This window comes from Eumetopias jubatus, unplaced genomic scaffold (genome assembly GCF_037043125.1).
Source record: "Eumetopias jubatus isolate StellerSeaLion01/CBP00866 unplaced genomic scaffold, mEumJub1_p1.0 scaffold_6, whole genome shotgun sequence".
NCBI classification, from domain to species: domain Eukaryota; kingdom Metazoa; phylum Chordata; class Mammalia; order Carnivora; family Otariidae; genus Eumetopias; species Eumetopias jubatus.
Genome location: NW_028274812.1, coordinates 81837762 through 81859033, shown reverse-complemented (window position 1 = coordinate 81859033; position 21272 = coordinate 81837762). Strand labels below are relative to the sequence as shown.

At 38.3% G+C, this 21272-nt stretch overlaps 1 protein-coding gene across 1 annotated transcript in view; it reads right to left on the bottom strand.

Moving 5' to 3' along the window:
* The window catches only part of COL12A1 (collagen type XII alpha 1 chain), a 111805-nt gene that overhangs the window by 43168 nt on the left and 47365 nt on the right, over positions 1–21272 (bottom strand). Inside the window, exons 23-36 of the mRNA XM_028097677.2 lie at positions 15756–15898; positions 15313–15442; positions 13266–13402; positions 12010–12139; positions 9257–9396; positions 8744–8876; positions 8608–8634; positions 8028–8170; positions 5283–5412; positions 4692–4831; positions 4134–4263; positions 2555–2697; positions 1116–1245; positions 291–433 (exon numbers count right to left, since the gene is read on the bottom strand). Of these exons, the coding sequence (XP_027953478.1) occupies positions 291–433; positions 1116–1245; positions 2555–2697; positions 4134–4263; positions 4692–4831; positions 5283–5412; positions 8028–8170; positions 8608–8634; positions 8744–8876; positions 9257–9396; positions 12010–12139; positions 13266–13402; positions 15313–15442; positions 15756–15898 (1799 nt within the window). The remainder of the gene's footprint in view (positions 1–290; positions 434–1115; positions 1246–2554; positions 2698–4133; positions 4264–4691; positions 4832–5282; positions 5413–8027; positions 8171–8607; positions 8635–8743; positions 8877–9256; positions 9397–12009; positions 12140–13265; positions 13403–15312; positions 15443–15755; positions 15899–21272) is intronic.

Here is a 21272-nt window from a genome sequence, read left to right as displayed (position 1 = left end):
ATTTGGTGGCTAGAAATACACATTTCATGCAATAAGACAATTTTCCAATCTGTCTTTAGAACAGAAATGGGCCCAAAGACATTGATTCTCTGTAATGTGGGAGGCCACATTAGACGCATTTGGGTGTTCCCAATATCATGTCAGAGGAAATCATGGAATGAGGAATTGTGTGACTGTCACACAATTACTCAACTGTAATCACAGTACACTTCCAAAGAAAAAAGCTTAATTTCACCTTCCAACCAGGTGAAAGTTTACAAAATGCTCAACTAAGTGAGAAGTGGACTCACATATTCATCAATGGGATCTCCAACAGTGGGAGAATAAATGATCCTGTATTGCTGAACTGGCCCATCGGCATGATCCCAGGATACAGAGAGGCTATTGGTTGTCTCCCCAAAGACTCTCATATTTCTTGGTCCACTTCGTGGTACTAAATAAATAAAAATACAATCAAGTTAATTGCCTGCCTGTGAGCACAGTGGACATGGGGGTGGCGGGAGGGGTATAAAAGAATTTTACCCGGGTCAAATTAAGGAAGTCATTTGTGGGAGTTTCACACTCATTAGGATGTTTACTCCCTTATGATAAAATATAGACCTCCTCTGGTTTTAATGTGAAACCATAAACAACAGAGAGTGCTACATTTCAGAGCTACGGTTACATGCTGAACTTTCAGTGACACTGAGCTAGGTTTGAGCTTAAATATAGAGACTGGGAGAGAAAGGGATTATTTTAAACTACCATAACCACCTCCTGTTTAATGAAACATAGAGGCAGAGCCCTCACATTTCTAAAGTGCCCGCCTGGTGACAAGACTCACTTCAGGGCAGAAGAGCACAGCCTCTCCTTAACTTAAGTCCCAGATGAGAAAATAGCCCATAGCAGTTCACTCAGCACCAACGGCTGTCACAGGCCCAGAGCCTCAGCCTGGAATTTGAATGTGGGGATGCCCAGGCAGAACCGCATGCCCAGGCCTACCCTCGCCTGTGCAGGGGTGGAGAGAGCTCTCACCACCTCTCACTCACCACCCACCTCCCTCTTCTCACTCACTCAGAGAAGCCCTGCCAACCAAGTTATAAGGGAATGGGGTGGAGAAAGGATTTCTGCCTCACGCGTTCGGCCCTGGCCAGGGCTGGGATTCCCCTCTCCATCAGAGTAGAGAGCTACAATGTTCACAGAATAGGGTGTGTCAGGAATCAGCCGCTCCAGGTGCACGGTGCGTGTGTTTCCTGGCGCCACAATCTGGAGGGGAGGAAATTCCAAATTCTGCTTGACAGCAACTCAAATGCTTATCAAGTCTTCTATTAGTCAATGTAGTAACATTTATAATAAAAAGCTAAGCCTAGGCACATCAGAAGCAAACTACTATACTTCCTCATGAGATCCTACAAAGCCACACTGTGAGATACAATTTCTCCTCAGAAATTCCCCCTCCCAAAAAAAAGTGAGTTCACACTCACTAAGCTAATAAACATACTAAGCTACCCTTACTAGCTTCAATCATCTCTCATTTATGTTTGTTGTGAAGATTCCCAAACACAACATCCGGGATTCATGGTAGTTACCTACGGAGCATCCCGAATGTTAGACACACATAAGAGAAGGGATCCCCCACACGCTAGTAGGGAAGACATTTTGTGTTAAAATAGAGAGCCACTCCACAAATGGATAAGGGCAATGTTGTCCCACCATACACAAGGGACAGGCAAATCATTTGTTTTTCTTTGTTCACCACCATTGTCCATATTTATAAAGACATAAATTAGTCTATTGATTTACTTTCCCTTAGGTATTCTGAGACTACTCTTATACAAATTAGTAGTTTCTGATTCTTACATTATCAATCTACTTATAAAACTGAATAGTACTGGGAACGGAAAATAAACTGGACAATTTGTAAGAGCCAGCGAAGGCAAACATTAAGATATTTTCATAACATGGGGCACCAGGGTGGCTCAGTGGGTTAAGTGTCTGCCTTCAGCTCAGGTCTTAATCCCAGGGTCCTGGAATTGAGCCCCGCATCGGGCTACCGGCTCAGTGGGGAGCCTGCTTCTTCCTCTCCCCCCCTGCTTGTGCTCTCTCTCTCTTTCTCTCTGTCACAATCTCTGTCCCTCTCTCTCAAATAAATAAATAAAATCTGTTTTAAAAAAAAGATTTTCATAATAGAGACATTTCTATGTTACAACAAAAGCCCATATCGACAAGGTCTATCAATGATTTGCATTTACTACTGGTCTTTTTAAGTCATATATTTAATTTGTATTTTCCCAAAATTCATTTTTGCCAACTCACCCTATAGTTAGTACACCTGCCTTAAATCATTAGGAGCAACCACCTAAGCATTATTCATTATCATGTTTGTGGCTGGCATTCTCACAGGCCAGCAAACAAGGCACAAACCCAAGGCTATGTTCATCAGGAAAGGACGTTTCCATGAGACTGGGGGCCACACCAACAACTGACTTACTGTTCTGGCCCAGCAGCCATGGCAGGAGGCGCAGGGAATCTACACAGTTCTTGGACTGAACTCTAAGAGGACAAAATTACTTACAGATTCCGAGGGTCTCGTGCCAGCCACAGGAGAATACACGATGCGATACTGTTGCACGGGCCCGGGCGCGGGGTCCCAGCGGACGTCGAGGCTATTTGGCGTCGGATTGTACACGTGGACATTCCTTGCCAGCCCTCTCACCACTGAGGAAAGAAAAGCCGACACATCTATGCTGAAGCTTGTTTATATATGTCAAGCTTTCATGATCACTTCTCTAGGACTTATGCTCTGTAACAGGATAAAGCACTGTCCTCCTTCCATTTCTAATTATCTACACACAAAAGCAGATTAAAACCCTCCACATCCAAATTTAGTTGAAGTTAGCCAATTACGGCCTTTGTCTATATGGTAGCAAAGTTGTTGCCAATAAAAACAAGCTAGTAAAATTAGTAGTACTGGGCTGGCCATAAAAGGACAAGGGATAAGGGACAAGAATCTGGAAAAGAAGCTTTGGTTTTACAACACAGATAATGGAGAGATAGAGAAAAGGAATTGTACAGTGTCTGTCTTCTAAGTACAAACTGACAGCAGCTTTGAAGCCCATCTAATTCAGTCCACTGGCTTCAATTATTCATTCCTTCTTCATTCAAGAAATAGTTACTGATGTGTTCCGTGATGAAAAGAAAAGGCCAGGGCGCCTGCATGGCTCAGTTGGCTAAGCGACTGACTTCAGCTCAGGTCATGATCCCGGAGTCCCAGGATCGAGTCCCACACTGGGTTCCCTGTTCAGCAGGGAGTCTGCTTCTCCCTCTGACCCTACCCCCTCTTGTGCTCTCTCTTGCTCTCTCTCAAATAAATAAAATCTTTTTAAATTAAAAAAAAAATAAAAGGCAAAAGGAGGGAGAAATAGAACATACACTCAGTTCTCAATTAACTGCCCGAAGTGGGACTTAGAAAAACATACAAATTAAATCCATGTATTAACCCCAAAGTCTACTTGAGTCAACAACATCATCTTTCTAGAGCACTAATCTCTTACCAAAAGAAGCCACCCATACTTGCTTCCTTTTAACCATCAGCAAATATATTTTTAAAGCCAAAGAAATTATTTATTAGTATGCACAAAAGCCTGTAAGCACTATTATGAAAAACGGTAAAACCACTATAAACTGGTTTCTCAAGATGTTAACAGCAAAAGAAAGCACACAGAATTTTGATGACCAAAAGCACTTCATGAGCAAACCAGAGAAATGTGCAATCAAGTAATGTGATAAACAATTCACACTCTCAAAGCCCATTACAAAGCACTGCTTCACACAAATGTATAAAGCACAAAGCAAAGCAAAATGAACTTTCGTCAGTGAAAGAGAATGACTGAAATAGCAGACTGATGATCGTATGCACATTCATAAATCCTGATAGTATCGTTTCAGAAAAAAAACACCATAATAAATGTGTTATTTCATACATCGAAGTGTTAACAGTTGGTGGTGTTTGGAAGATAAATCATGGGTAATTGGTATATATTTATTTTATCATTCAGAATTTTCAAAATTTTCTTAGTGGGCCTATGTGTCCTTTAAAATGAAAAGCAAAATTTATAATGAAAAAGCTAAATTTTTCTTCCTTCTCAACTTACATGTTCTTCCAGTATCTGACGTGCGTCCTCCATCACCTTCAGTATAAACAGGAACTACTGTAATGGTGTATGGGGTATCTGGCTGCAGATTCCTAAGAATGGCGTAATTGGTATTCCCAGGGATTGGTACCTAAACATTTTAATAAACATAAAGCACTTGATTTGAAAAACTTGTAAAAGAAATAATACCTCAAACAATGTAATACGCAAAATACTAACTCAAGACCAAGTCAAGAAGCAAGTTCTGTAATATTGGGATATAAGTTGCACCCCATATGAACCATTACAAGAGGTTATAAAGACTTCTCTAGACCCCTAAGCTCACTCTAGGATCCCCCTTTAGAACTTCCAGAAATAATTACCTCCCCCAGCTCAATCCCCCCTCCCCCCATCACCCTGGCACTAAGGCAACAATCTATTACCCTCTGTCAAGTTCTAGTAAATGAATACGAACTTCTTCAACCCTAAAGCAAATCGGTTAACATTTTTAGCTCAGCCTTTAAATCATTCAGCTACAGGTTAAATAAACATGTAATTTTCACTCCAGGACATAATTACCAGCTCCTCTGGACCACCTGCTGTTGGTGCATAGAAGAGCTTATACTGACGAGGGTTTCCCTCTGCATGGTCCCAGCGAACATTCAAGGTGCTGGTAGAAGGGTCATACACTCTGAGGTTCCTCACAGTATTTAGAGGTTCTGCAATGCACAGAAATCACATGACACTATGATCCTAACCGCCAAGCACACTCGAAATGCTTTATAGTTTTACCTAATACCTTGATATTTCCAAGGCACCTCGAAGGTGGCAGGGACCCCACAGTGGGGCCCCTACAAATATTTGTTGAAGTGGTGTATAAATAAAAGAAAGCCTGTGGTAATCCGGTACATATGTCTCCTCTCCACAAGATATTTTTGTCCCAGGGTGTTTTTTTGTTTTAGTTTGTTGTTTTTTAATCTTAGAATGTAATAAATATCTTTCTTCATAAACAGAGACCGGTAACTCCAAGCAAGGATATTAAAAGCAATTAATGTCATTTTAAAAAATGCATTAAAATTTGATTAGCAAAACCGAGTCACCCCACTGTTTCCAGGTAAAGGTAGGATTCTGTGGTAGCTATTAAAGAAGCTATAGGAGTCTGGTACTTACTGGTCTTGCCTCTTCCCGTCATCCGACCTCCTTCGCCATCAGGATAGAGGGAGGACACAGTGATGGTGTAAGGAGTATCAGGCTTCAGTTTCTGCAGGACCACACTGTTCTGCCGCCCCCCGATTGTGGTCTGGAGCAAAACAGGGCTAAGTGTTAGCCTTGTTCTTTCCGTCTCACTGATCTGTTATAGAAAGCTCTTTCTACAAGGGAGCTGGTTTGAGACCCTGGCCAAAATCTGGAAACACATACCACACTGAAGGTTTAAAGTATATCTTATGGTATCATTTTTTTAAATTTTTTTATTAACATATAGCGTATTACTTGTTTCAGGGGTACAGGTCTGTGATTCATCAGTCTTACACAATTCACAGTGCTCACCATAGTTATGGTATCATTTTAAATATAAAATATGCACTTTAAATCATAAAAGGCACTCTAAGCCTTAAACTGGTGACCTCAAAAAGATAGTCCAACTTGCTCACCACCAGCACAGCTTTCAAATTTCATCCAAAACACATTTCACAGATCTCTTCCCCCAAAAGGCATTAATCATAAGTGAGCTAAAAAGGAGCTTTAAGATAGCAAAGAATTGCCAAATATTAGAAGCTCCACACCATTTGCTACTATTTTTACTTTTGTACAGAGGTTTATTTATTTGCTTTAGAAAACACATTAAAATCATTCAGTAGAAGATCTAAAACTTTGATGTTCCCCCCCCAGAACTGCCATTCTAACAGCATTAGCTGTGCAAACTATGTGACTGGACCCTTTGCCAGACCACACTCAGGCCGGGGTTCCCAGCCATCTCTGTGATACCAGCCTAGTGGTAAGAAGCTTTTCAATTTCCTCCAATTACAGAGTTTGGAATTTTTTATTCAGTGCTTGAGGCCATCTAGCTATCTTGTTGAGAGAAAATTTGTATGATTTGTTAACAGTCTACCGAATTCAAATACTTATGTGATACTAATTAAAATCGTATGAAAATGGCCTGCTGCCTACAAAGAATGCACATCTGGAAGGCTGGATGCGCTAGTAACAGTCCAGATGTTTCCAACTTAACACCCATCGACTCTTTGAGTTCCAGAGAAAACCTCAATGAAACACTGTACTTATCCTCAATATGAGGCAAATTGAACAACAGTGGCTAATTTTACTAAATTGAATATTTGACGTTATGAGAGAAAAGTATCAATATCCGTACAAGCCATTTGATATTTAACAAATCTGAAGGCGTCCACTTAGTAGAACTAGCCCTATGAGTAAGCAGAGGGTTGTCTACCTACTTCTCCTGTCCAAATCTCCAAAATAATTCTAGTATCAGTGATTCATTACTTTATTTCATGGACTAGCAGTTAAAATGCAAATATCCCTAAGAATAACAAACCTTGAGGGATTATCAGCTAATACTTTCCAGAGGATGAGTTTATGAGACTCCTTCAAGTTGTAACAAGCCTCTGTGAGACAGTAAAGAGACTAAGGACAGCAGTTGGAGGGTCACTACCACCAAGCAGGGAAATGCTGAAGACAAGCCCCCTCTGCTTTATAGTTTTACCTAAATCTGGCCTGGCATAGGAAAAAGAAGTTCTGTTTCTGACATGAAAATATCAGTTCATCCAATGTGTCTTATCTTATTTCCTACAAAAGCCAGTTGACTACAGTTGGTATTTAGTTTATTATTGGTAACCTATTTAATTAGACAAAATTTCTATCCAAAAATACTACCTAAGACTAATTGTATGGAAACCTCAAAAGAGCAACTCAAAAGTCACACTGAGGATGGGAGAGTTTCTGGTTCAGCTAAGCTCACTTAACATGCAATATCAGAAACCTTTAACCACCGCCAGCATTCACCCTTGCTAACATCTCTAAACTGGGAAGATGTAGAACCCATTTGCTGGAGCTCAGCAGTCAGGTGACTAATTGATAATAACTCATCTCTCTCTCTAAGACCATGTGAGGAAACACTATAGCCCAAAGAATGTCAACAAAATACTAGACCTTACCAAAAGAGGCATTTGAAACAAATCAGGAGGCATCCCCTCCTGGTGTAAAAAATCATGGTGTTTCCTGACCTATGATCATATACGTGCAGTTCTAATCATACATTTCACAAAGCAAAGCTGGAGAAGGTCCAAAAACAGACAACTAATGTAAGCAAGGTGAATGGACTAGGGGACTCTGTTAAACAAGGGAAGATCAGAAAGATAAAGAAGATGAAGGCTATTGACAGTCATACCAACTTTCTCAGAAACCTCCATTTGGATAAATATAAAAATGATAAACAGTATGAATTAGGTGAACAGCTACCTAGATCTGGAAACTCCAGATATAAGAGATACCTTATGATATGCAAAAACCGGAAAATTACAAGAACAGAAATTTGGCAAACTTCAAGTATTTGATTAAGTTAGAGAGATACAGATTAAAAATCTAAAGACCAAAAAAACCTAGAAATCTTCATAGATAATCCACCCTAAGAGTTTTTAAGGGAAATGTCTATGCATGAAGTACATGCCTGATGCTGTGGGGCCACCTACCATGAAAAGCAACTTTCATCCCCCATGAGAATGTCCATTGAGTTCCCATCAGGAATTGAGTCAAATAACTCTATTCATTACAGTAAATTTTGCATCTCTCAAACTAGTATGACTAACTACACACTTGCGGCAGGGTGGGGGGAGGAAGGAGTTTGAGGAGAAGAGGTGGAACTTGTCCAAGTTATTATTTTTTTTTCAAAAAAATTACCGTTTGCTCATTGCCTTCTCCTGTTGAAGGCTGGTAAGTGATTCTGTATTTCTGCACACGACCACTGGCAGGATCCCACTTAACAGTCAAGCTGTTAGAGGTTGCATTGTACACCTGAAGGTTTCGTGGGCCACTTTTTGGAGCTGAAAAAAGATTGTTGGGAAACAGAGTAAGCTCATAGAATGAGGCCTCCTCCCAAAATAAGCACCATTCACAAGAAAATCAGTATACTTTTAGGTGGAGCACTGGGTGTTATACGCAAACAATGAATCATGGAACACTACATCAAAAACTAATGATGTAATGTATGGTGGTTAACATAACATAATAAAAAAAAAGACTAAATTTGACCTCATGATAAATGATGGTCATGGAGTCTTAAATGACTCCTTAACAAATGACAGTAAAGAAACGTTTTTCAAGAAAGGTTTTTAAAAAAGGTTCCAATCAATTCCTTCCGATTTAAAACAGAAAATCTATTTATGATGGATTTTGTGGTATTTTCCATTCATTCACTTGTTCATTCATTCATTCATTCATGATTTGGTCATTCATATGGCTCAGCAAATTAAACTCTTACCTTGTGTTGTTAAGGGTATCAAACGTGCTAAAATAAAAAAAACAGAATTTGGGGAAATATTACTAATATAGCTATAGCTCTATTATCTTAATTAACTTTAAAATAACAATGTCCTATTTGAAAGCTGAACACCTACGTGTGCGCTCACTGCCAGTCAGGTCATCACTTTCTGACTCATCGGGATAAATGGCAGTAACAGAAACTTCATAGAGAGTGTTCGGGTTCAGGTTTTCAAACACCAAAGTATTTTCATCTCCATTTAAGATGGTCTTAGTGAAAGAGAAAAAAAACACACACACACACACACACAAAATTAAGTCGCCATGTCGCTCATACTCTCAATGACAGTTTGTTGACATTATTTAGTCAGATATTCTTCTACCTTTGATGCATGCCAGGGGTTCAAATGTCACTAATAGGAAAGGATGCTTTTCATGCAACAGAGGTAATATGTATTTCAAACAAGATTTCTTGTCATGAAATAAGATGTTTTTTAAAAAGGGAAAGAAGGAAGGAAGGAAGGAAGGAAGGAAGGAAGGAAGGAAGGAAGGAAGGAAGGAAGGAAGGAAAAGGAAGAAAAAAGGGAGGAAGGAAGAGAGGGAGCGAGGGAGGGAGGAAGGAAGGAGGGAGGGAAGAGAATTAACTCTACCTCCATCTTATCAGAGCTTCCAAAAGGTGCCCAGGTTATCCTATAGAGGGACACATCTGAAGCTCCATGATCCCAAGTCCCTCGGAAGCTCTCTGGTGTTACTTCGGTAATCCTTAGGTTTGTTGGGGCTGGCACGGTGCCTATCATGAGATAAAGCAGGACTAAGTTTCTGAACAAACAATATAATACACAAACACTATAATAAAACCACCTTGTTTTATTTTCATGGACATGAGGAAACAGGCTGAAAACATTGTTTAGAACCAAGTATCTTACCAATTCAGTTCATCTGAAAGGGAAGTATAAGACAAAGCTCCGAAAATTTCAAACACCATATGGATATAATAGGTTTCTATTTGTATTCCATTAAAAATGGATTTAAAAAAAAAAAAAGTACCTCTTAGTAAGACTCTTCTAACCCAGTTAACACAGTTAATCATTCTGCATCGCACACATTTTTTTTCAATGTCATATTTGAAAGCTGAACATCTACATGTCACAACCATGGACTTGATCACACAGCAGTACATATAAGCACAAACATTGGTATTAATTATCAGAGAGTGCATAGGCCATCATGGTCTATGAAATATTATGATCTAAGTAATCCATGCATGAGGTTTTCCTAATGTTAAACCCAAGTGAAACAGACTGTACTATGTCCAGAGATGGTAATAACCCTACAGTGCAGATGACTACTGAAACCCCAATTAAAAGCCCCTCCATTACCAGGCACTCTAGTTAGTTTGCAGCACAAAGAATCTGGAAGGTCTGCCCTCAGTTCTGAACTTTCATCATCAAATATTTCTCTACACACTACTGACCAAAGCCAACTACACAAAATCCAGGGCCATCAAAAATGTATTTCTAATAATGACAACGAAAAGGCTCATTGAGATAAAATGAGTGGTACCACTTCCGTAAGCACAACTGAAAACAAACAAACTGTTAAGGAAGGATGCACTTTGCCTACACTGAAAGTTATTAGGAAATCTTAAGGATTAAAAAACACATATTGAAAGTATTGATTTAGTATACTAAATTACCTGCATTCACTAGTCTTTTTTTCTGACTTTTTTTTTCTCTACTACACCTGTTATGCTTGTGCAAAGCGATCAGGCTACTCATATGCACCAGTTTTCGCATCCAGACACTACCCTTACCAGGTAAGAACCGACACCAATAAGGCAAGTGAGATTGCTAAGAGGGATCACGTGGCAAGAAAGAAGCAGACGTAGATACGGTCTGATGTTAAGGAGTAAGCTGTGCCATTTGACAAGAGGCCCGATCATGTGTAGACAGCTAGGTATGAAAGGAGAAGCTTTTGGGGCTCTAGTGAGGGAGTTACAGGACAGGCAGTGAAAGTTCCAGATTTGGATTGATCCCATCAGTAGCTTACTAGATGAAGCAGGGCAAGTCATTTAAATTCTCTAGCCCTGTGCTGTCTACTATCAGAGTCACTAGCCATATACAGCTACTGAGTACTTGAAATGTGGCTAGTCCAAACTGAGATATGCTGTAAGTACAAAATTAATGCATACTGGATTTCAAAGAATTACTATGGAAAAAATTTTGTGAAATATCTTAATAATTATTCTACTGATACATGTTGAAATGATATTTTTGATATATTGGGTTGAATATAATACATTATCAAAATTAGTTTCCCCTCTTTTTACTTCTTCAAATGTGGCTACTAGAAAATTTTGAATTATGTAAGTAACTCTCATTATATTTCTTCAGAGCACTGTGGGCTCTAGACCTCAAGTTCTTAACCACTATTCGAGTAGGAAATTATGTGCTGAGCACAGTGCCAGGCACTGGAGATGCAAAGTTGTACAAAGTAGGCAGTGTCTCTGCCTTCACTGGTGGGGGGAGGAAGGGGAAAGCAGAATAGATAGGAAAAAACCAACAGGCAATCATAATTGGGTTAAATACTATGGAAGTACCCTGAGAGGGAAAGAAAGAGACATCTCTGGAAGCAGCAACAAAATAGAGCAGGTGAAGAGGAGCCTAGGTGGGCTGCCCTGCATCTCCCCTGCCTCTCCACGGTCCAAGCCTCCCCTTCACCTGACATCCAACAGTGTGCATCTGAGCACCACTTACCTCGCCTTCCCTACATCATCCCATGTGTTGTCAATTACTTTTTCTTATCTCCACAATGAAATCATGAACTAGTAAGGGCAAAGATACTTGTATTTTGTTACCCCTGATAGCACTTTACCTACAGTAAGATTGCAAAAAATCTGATCACTAACACAACTTTCCCAGAGAAAATGTCCAACATGCATCAAGAATATACTTCCTCCCCATCGCTCCCCTCACCCGCATGCACGTGCACACCCCCACACACAAAACACACACATACACACACCAGTTAAGTATCTGGAAGATGAATTAATGACAGTGGTTGATAGAATAATAGGAGGATAAAAATTATCATAAAAGGAATGGACATGTTGAATCACCATATTGTATACCGAAAACTAATGTAACACCATATGTTAACTATAGTGAAATTAAAATAAATTAAAATAAAATAAAAAACTTAATTGAAAAATAAAAATAAATAAATAAAAAGAATGGACATGAAGGTGGAAGATGGGAAGAAAATAAGTGAAAAGCAATCTGTGAATTCAAATATTAAATACTCAAAAATAATAGCACCAAGCAACAGAATGACCCAATAAGTTCAGTTACACAGTCACATGATACCGTTTCTTAATTATCAGTGAAGCATGATCACAACTTACGGGTAGTTTCCTGCGCAGTTACTGGGGGAGACTCCCCCTCATCATACACTGCAGAAACATCTACTGTGTACAGGGTTTGTGAGATGAGGTCTTTGAGAGGGGTGCTGGTTCGTGACCTGTCTACCTCTACCTGTAATAGAGCAGTGGAACAATTTTAGGAAGGGTCTAGTTTTAACATCTCTGCTGTTTATTGTACCTCTTAGCACAAGAGCATAAGAACTGTGCTACAAAAATAGCAGTGTTTTCCAATATGCATAAGAGTCCAGACCTGGAGACAGTTTAAATGCTAACAAAGTGGGAAAATGTATGTCCTAGAGCTCTATCTGAATGCTAGGGTTCAGTAAATAATGACCGTCTACAGATTCAAACAACCTAGTCATTTTTCACCAACAGTTTCTCTGTTTCCCTTTGTGTCACTGCCTTATTTCTCTCAGAAATGTTCTCCTGTGCATTATCTCATTTGCTGTGCACAAGAGCCCTGTGAGACCCACTGGTCACTGTGCCTCTTTTGAAATTGAAACCTAGAATGAAATGAATGCGTGTGTATGTATAAATTAGCTTTGGTATAATCCAACTGACCAGCACAGTCACTAACTAGGGGCTTACAGGAACTATTTCTATCTTCCAAACATGTCTCTGAGATTCTGACATTAATACGCCCCCAAGCACACATAAGTTTTAAACCCATTCTCTAGTGAAAGCCCTCAATTTGCTCCCACTTTGAATTAAGTTGTCATGGAAACAGATATCTGCCCCAACATCATCTCAAAAATGCTCATGGCCAAAGGGACACTCCTCTAAAAATCTATTTATTTACCCTTTCTCTAGTCCTGCTCCATTGTCCTATCTTCCTCCTATCAGACAAACTCCCCTCTTCTTTCCTGCACCCCCAACTGGCTTTTATTTTTAGACACATTATTATATGATATTTTTTAGTAATTTACAGAATGTAGAGCACCATAAAATATATCTGGATGAGAAGAAAGTACCATCTACATTCTATGACTCTTTGTCTCCTAAGGGATGATGATTTTGAGAGTAGCATCACAGAAGAAAACATTTCTAAAATAAATACAACACAATCCAATATATTATCGATATTCAAAAATTGCTCTACCACCGGAACAAGCTTTCAACACTGTATTAATAAAGTGACAAATATTCAAAACATGCTACCCTCTGTGCTTGTTTGGGTTCTGTTGTTAAACCTACTAGGAAAACGAATATTTCCAAACCCATCCTAGTCTTCAACTTACCTCTTTGACGTCGTCTTCTGGTGTTTTGTAGCGAACGATATATTTACGGACTTTTCCAGGTGCGGGTTCCCACAAGACATTCATGGTGCTGTGAGCCACATCTCTGAGCCTCAGATCTCGAGGTTTGGGTAAGGGCACTGGAGATGCATCAGAAATGAGGTCCACAGGTGGCTCTCAACCACACAGCTCTAAAGCAGTCACACAAGCTTTCAAGGAGTTGTTTAGAGAAAATTAAACTGTGTGCAGCAAAATAACTTCAAACAAATAGCTCTGATGATAAAAGTACTATGATCCTACCAGGTAGAGCTCAATTCCTTTTAAGAAGGATTGTGTTTTAATAAGATAAGCTGAAATTGTTATTACAATTCTAATTTCTCTTTTTAATGTAAACTTCTACTCTTTTTTCATAAGCTCTTCCTTGCTGCTCAGCTAGAGTAAATCATGATTCCCCACAAATGTACCACCAGAAAAGCTCGTGTTTCTTTCTCAGATATTTAAATCAGTTAAGATAGAAAACAACATCGAAAGAGTTATGCTTTCTTAAGAATAGAAAATGATAGAAAAACAAATGGTTATGAGAGTGAAGAATGAAGACGGGCCAAAATTAAGCACCCGATAAGCTTATAAGAAAATCCACAGGGGCCTAAATTGTTACAAGAAAAATCCAACTGATAAATTTTTGCCAAGTCAAAGCCTTACCTTAAAAAGAACAGAGATGAGGATAACTAACAAAGAAATTTTCTTTTGTTATATGAGACAGATCTCACTTTCTAGCTGCCCATTGACCAATTTCCTTTTGTCTCTCATTTCAGCTCCGTACATCTCTCCCCCTGAATGTTTCCCTCCACTTCCATGATTCTGCACCTTTGTCCCTTCATTGTTTTTGTCTCTCGGCATCTCTCTCTGTGGCCTCCCTTCCTCCACTGGTGCAGTCAACTCCATATCAAACCCATGACCACACTTGCCTTTCATCCCACTATGACTTTTGGGTCTTCTCTCCCAGCACTTTGAGAATACACGTCTCCATCCTTAGCTGGCTTACCACTCTTTCCATCTGCCACTACCCCATTTCTACAAAACCACCAGGGTCTAATATATAAAAATTGATTATTTGTAGTCAATGAATTTATACTGTCCCACCCTTCAGGGGCTCTTTCTCTTTTCTGCCTTATCATGCTTCTCAGTTCCCCTTCTCCCTTGAAGATTTCTTTCATCTTTTTAATTTCCTTAGAAATGTGGGCTGAGCCTCAAACTCAAGCCAAGTCATCTATCTCATCATGACATCAACAAACATAAAACAAAATGTCCAGCCAGGAAAGGCAAAGCTCCTAAGTGCAATCCTTGTCACTCCTCAAGAAAAAGCACCCAAATGCCAGTGAAACAAACCAAAAACACAAAAGGGACTGATCAACACATACAAGAGAAGTGCAAACCACAAAGGAGTCCACATGCTTTGTGCCGCTGGTATTACCTAGAGGTACATTCCCAATATCTAGCATAGTGACTGAAGTATAACAAATGATCAATACGTTTTTGGACTGAGTCAACTGATTAACTCACTTAATTGAAACAGACTTTTCTATATGTGCCATAAAGTACCTACTTCAGCAAGAACTTGGAACATCTTAATCTTAAGTCTAGTATCTTCCTCCAAAATTACACTCACCCAACATTCCCTTCTCACCAGTGCTATCTACCCAACTTCATGGATCTACAACAGCATCAACTTTAAGATGTACCATCATTTTATGCTCCATGCATGCCCTGACTGACACTTGGCCAAAAGTACACTATCAATTGTAAGAAACATCTCAGTATCAGCTGTGTTCAATGTGAAAAATAAGGACATCCTAAGGTCAATTTAAGATGCTGCCATAAGTCCAGAGTTAATTTTAATTCTCAAGTTTGATTGCCATAAGGAATAAATAACCCTATGACTTATGCATAAATTATCAAATTATCAATAGCACCATTGGGGGAAAGAAAAATCCTAATGAACATTATGTTTATAGCAATAAGGAAAGAAGGAATGCTGGCAATATCTTACATGTGACTTCCCGAGCAGTGACAGGTTCGCTAGTGAGGTCGTGCAAAGCAGCCTGGACTGTGACTGCATACTCGGTGTTGGGAAAAAGATCAGTCAGTGGCACGTCATTCACTGTCGGCCCCACACGTATCTGCATATGGACATGCCAAAGGGAATTAAGACATTCAAATCAAATGTTTCCACTTACTGGGGATAGCCCATTACAACCTATTTGTAACTGCTAGATGATAACACAACTTTTCTTTTTCATCTCTCTGAAATGAATTTCCTTCTCCATGCCAATGTTTTTTAAAATGTGTCACAGGCCCCAAGTCTAATTTTCTATTCTTCTGTTTTGCATATAAAGTTATAAATGCATTCATATGCAATTGCAGTTTAATGCGGACTCGAAAACTATAAAGTCTCAGAAAAGACCCAATGATAAAGAAACGAATATCTCCCACCTCTTTGGGTTTTCTTGGTTCGGTGGCATTGATGGGCTCGTATGACAAGGTGTAGCCAGTAGCCCCTCCCACTGGCTGCCATTGCACATGCATGGTGGTAGGGCTAACATCATAAATATTCATGCTGACCACGGGGACTGGTACTGTTGGAATGTAAAGGCAGACATCAGTCTGATTCCTGTCATTCTACTCATTTTTTAATTGTTGTTTCCTACTTACTAAGTGATATTTATATATATGCTAAATAGAGAATGAGTTGCTGTGAGAAGTCAGTGAGAGTCAATAGAATCCTCTCCTCTCTCCTGAAAAACCAAATCTCATTGTTTCATCTTATATTCAGGACTGCAAGTTACAACTATTTCATAGAGGAAGAAAGTTTAAATGTCAACTGGCATTCCAATAAGTCTGTAAGAAAGCCAAAATAGATACCAACTTCCTGAGATTTCAATCTTTTTTTCTGGATATCGTTAAGTTGACTATTTTCAGTCTACAATCATAGAATTTCATACATAAGTAACCAGCACAGTATTGTACTTCATCTCTCATAAAAAATAAATTTAAGTGAGAGTGTCATACATTAATAACTGTAACTTAGGGGATTCATGGGCTTTTTGAAGATAGGTTCATGAGGCACAGTAAAAGATTCACAGTCTCCTCTTCATTTAATACCCATATAGCTTGGTATGTATTGTCCAAAGATTGAGTTTAAAATTTAAAGAAATTATCAGATTAATCCTGCCCATTATGAAATACATTATTTTCCACCTTCTATGGTATAATATGAAGGCTAGTAAGAGAAAACATGGAGGAGGGGTTCAAGATGGCAGTGTAAGAACACTCTGAAATCACTTCCTCCCATGGCTACAGTAAATTTATAGCTACATATGAAATCAGATCCTCTGAAAAGGATCTGAGAACTAGATGAACAGTGCCTCCACAACAAAGATAAAAGAGACATATCAAGCAGGTAGGAGAGGTAGAAACTCAGCCTTGCCCGGGACCCCACCCCAAGCATGGTGACCCACAATTGGGAAGGAATTCCCAAAATATGGAACTTTCCCTCAAGAAGTGAAAGGAGTGTGCCCCACATCAAGCACCTTGATCTTTGAGTCCAGCACCTGAAGGAGAAGCCCCTAAAATGCCTCATTTTGAGAAGTCCAGGGAATGAAGTGCAGGGGAACCATAAAACTGTAGGGAATAGAGAACCTGTTCTTAAAGGGCTCACACACAAACCCACTTGCCCTGAGATCCAGCATAAAAGCAAGAGTTTGCAAAGTACCTAGATCATAAGTGAGGCAGACCTGCTTACTAATCTTAAAGCAGCTGCCAGAGAGGGAGGAACCTGCAGTGACTTTCTCTAAGGACAGAAGCACTGACAGGTGTCATTTTTGCAATTTCATTCTAACTTGCTAGTGACAGAACTGGAAGCACCATTTTTGGTGTTCTCCCTCATGTCTGCTGGCACCGGTGTGCATGCTACATGCTCCACCTACCCCAGTAGCAGTCACACCACAGTCAGGCTGGGTGAGTGCCCCATATCCCACTTACCCTGCACCATAGCTGTAGCCCCACCACAGCCAGGAGGTACACACAGTCCACACAAGAGATGTCCCACCCACAAGATGGGTGCCTGGCTCTGGAGACCAGGGGAGACTGTACTCTGGACCCCATAGATCACCTCCTACACAAGATCACTCCTTCAAGACTGGGAGAGGTAGCAGTTTTACCTGATACATACACACAGAGAGTCAGGCAAAATGAAGAGAAAGAGGACTATATTCCAAACCAAAGAATAGGACAAATTCCCAGAAAAAGATTTTAATGAAATGAAGATAGCAACCTACTCAATAAAGAGTTCAAAATAATGGTCATAAAGATGTTCACTGAACACAGGAGAAATATGGATGAACAAAGTGAGAACTTCAACAAAGAGATAGAAAATAGAAAAAAATACCAAACAGAAGTTATAACTGAAATGAAAAATACACTAGAGGGGTTCAACAGCAGAATGGATGAAGTAGAAGCCCAAATCAGTGGGCTGGAAAACAAAGCAATGAATCTCAACCAGACAGAGCAACAAAATGAGAAAGAATTTTAAAAAGTAAGGATACCTAAAGGGACCTTTAGGACAACATCAAATGGTATAATATTGGCATTATAGAGGTCCTAGAAGGAAATGAGAGAGAAAGGGCCAGAAAAATTATTCAAAGAAATAGTAACTGAAAACTTCCCTTATCAGGGGAAGAAAACAGACATTTGGGCTCAGGAAGCCCAGAGAACTCCAAATAAGAAGAATCCAAAGAAAACCACACCAAGGCACATTATAATTAAAATGGTACAAGTTAAGAATGAAGAGAGAACCTTAAAATAGCTAGAGGAAAACAATTTATTCCATACAAGGGAAACCCCATAAGGCTATCAGATTTTTCAGCAGAAATTTTACAGGCTGGAAGGAAGGGTCATGACATATTCAAAGTGCTGGAAGGAAAAATTTTCCAACCAAGAATTCCCTACCCAGCAAGATTATCATTCAGAATTGAAGGAGAGATTAAGAGTTTTCCAGATAAGCAAAAGCTAAAGGAGTTCATCACCTCTAAACTGACCTTATAAGAAATGTTAAAGGGATTTCTCTACACTAAAAAGAAAAGACAATCATTAATAAGAAGACAATATATGAAAGTAATAATCTCACTGGAAAAGGTAAATAGATAGTAAAAGTAGTAGATCAATCACTGATAAGGCAAGTATGAAGGTCAAAAAGTATGAAGGTCAAAATATAGTAAAATTAATTAAAATTACAATAATTGGCTAAAGGATGCATAAAATAAAAAGACATAAAAATGTGTCATCAAAAATATAAAATATGGGGATAAAAATGTAAAGCTATGCAATGTGTTCAAATTTAAGTTGTTATCAATTTAAAAGAGACTGTTAATATACATAGGATGCTACATGTGAACTTCACATAACCACAAAGAAAAACTTATACTAAATACATAAAAGAAAATAAGAAAGGATCTAAGCATAACACTAAAGGAAGCCAACAAACCACTAGGGAAGAGAGAAAGAGGGAAAAAAAAGGACAAAGAAGAACTTCAAAAACAGCCAGAAAACAACAAAATGGAAATAGGTACATACCTATTGATAATTACTTCAAATATAAATGAACTAAATTTACCAATCAAAAGACAAAGAGTGGCTAAATAGATTTAAAAGAAAAAAGAACTGTCTATATGCTACCTACAAAAGTCTCACTTCAGAAGTAAGGACACATACAGACTGTGAAGGAATGGGAAAAATTATTCTATGCAAATGGAAATGAAAAGAAAGATGGCATGGCTATATTCATATCAGACAAAATAGACTTAAAAACAAAAACTGTCCTAAAAGACAAAGAGGAGCACCACATTACAATAACGGGATGAATCCAACCAGAAGATATAACATTTATAAATAAGTGTTTATTTACAAACACCCAACAAAAGAGCACGAAACTATAGAAAACAAATATTTGAAAACCTAAAGGGAGAAATTGAAAAGAAAACAACAATAGTAGGGGATTTTGACACCTCACTTATAGCAATGAAAGATCATAAGACAGAATATCAACAAAGAAATATTGACCTTAATTGACACATTAGATCACATGGACATGATAGAAATGTACATAATAGATATATACATATATCTATTATGTATATAGTGTGTGTGTATATATATATATATATATATATATACACACACAGAATATTTCATCCAAAAGCCACAGAATGCATGTTCTTCTCAAGTGCACATGGAACATTCTCCAAGATAGATTACATGTTGGGCCACAAAATAAGTCCCAGTAAACTCAAGAAGACTGAAATCACATCAAGCAGCTTCTCTGATAAGAGTAGTAAGAAACTAGAAATCAATTACAATAACAAAACTGGAAAAAATACAAAAACATGAAAGTCAAACAACATACAATGGAACAACCATGAGGTCAGCAAGAAAATCAAAGGAGAAATCAAAAAATACCTAGAGAAAACTGAAAGAAATATAACATACCAAAATCTATGATATGCAACAAAAGAAGTTCTCAGATGGAAGTTCATAGCAATATAGGCCTACCTCGAGAAACAAGAAAAATCTCACATAAACAATCTAAATCTAAAGAAACTAAGAAAAGAAAAACAAAGGAAGCCCAAAGTTAGTAGAAGGAAGGAAATAATAAAATCAGAGTCAGAAATAGAGAGTAAAATGAAATAGAAAAGATCAATGAAACGAAGAGCTGGAAAAGATAAACAAAATTGACAAACCTAAACAAAGAAAAAAGAAAAAGGACTCAAATAAAATCAGAAATAAAAGAAGTTACAACTGATACCACAGAAATACAAAGGATCATAAGACACTAATACAAACCATAATATGACAGCAAACCAGACAACCTAGAAGAAAAGGGTACATTCTTAGAAATATACAGTCTTCCAAGACTAAATTAGAGAGAAATAGAAAACCTAAGTAGACTGATTACTAGCAAGAAGATTGAATCAGTAATCAAAAACCTCCCAATAAACAAAAGTTTAGCACCAAACAGCTTCACTGGTGAACTCTTCCAAATAGCCAATAAGATTTAATACTTATCCTTCTTAAACTCATCCAAAAATTAAAGAGAAGGGAATGCTTCCAACATGTTTTACGAGGCCAACATTACCCTGATACTAAAACCAGACAAGGATGACACAAAAAAAGAAAATTACGGGTCAATATCTTTGACAAACATAGATGTGAAAATCCTCAACAAAATATCAGCAAACCAAATTCAACAATACCTTAAAAGCATCACACATTATGATCAAGTGGGATTTATTCCAGGGATGCAAGAATGGCTCAAATTCACAAATCAATCCAAGTGATACATAATACCAACAAAATGAAAGATAAAGATCACCTCATCATCTCAATAGATGCAGAAAAAGCACTTTGACAAAATTCAATATCCATTTCTGATAAAAATTCTCAAAAAATGGCTATAGAGGAAATGTACCTCATATAAAGAGGCCATATATGACAAACCCACAGATAACATCACATTCAGTGGGAAAAAGCTGAAAGTTTTTCTTCCAAGGTCAAGAACAAGACAAGGATGCTCACTCTCACCACATATATTCAACATAGTATTGGAAGTCCTAGACATAGCAACTATGCAAGAAAAATAAAGGTATTCAAATCAGGAAGAAAGAAGTAAAACCGTCACTATTTGCAAATGATGATACTATATATAGAACACCCTAAAAGACTCCACCAAAAAGCTGTTAGACCTAATAAATGAATTCAGTAAAATCACAGGATAAAAAATCAATATACGGAGATCTGTGGTGTTTCCATACACTAATCACAAACTATCAAAGAGACAAATTAAGAATAGCAATTTCATTTATAATTGCATCAAAAAGAATAAAATACCTAGGAATAAATTTAACCAAGGAAATGAAAGACCTATAGACCTATAAATTTAACCAAGGAGATGAAAGA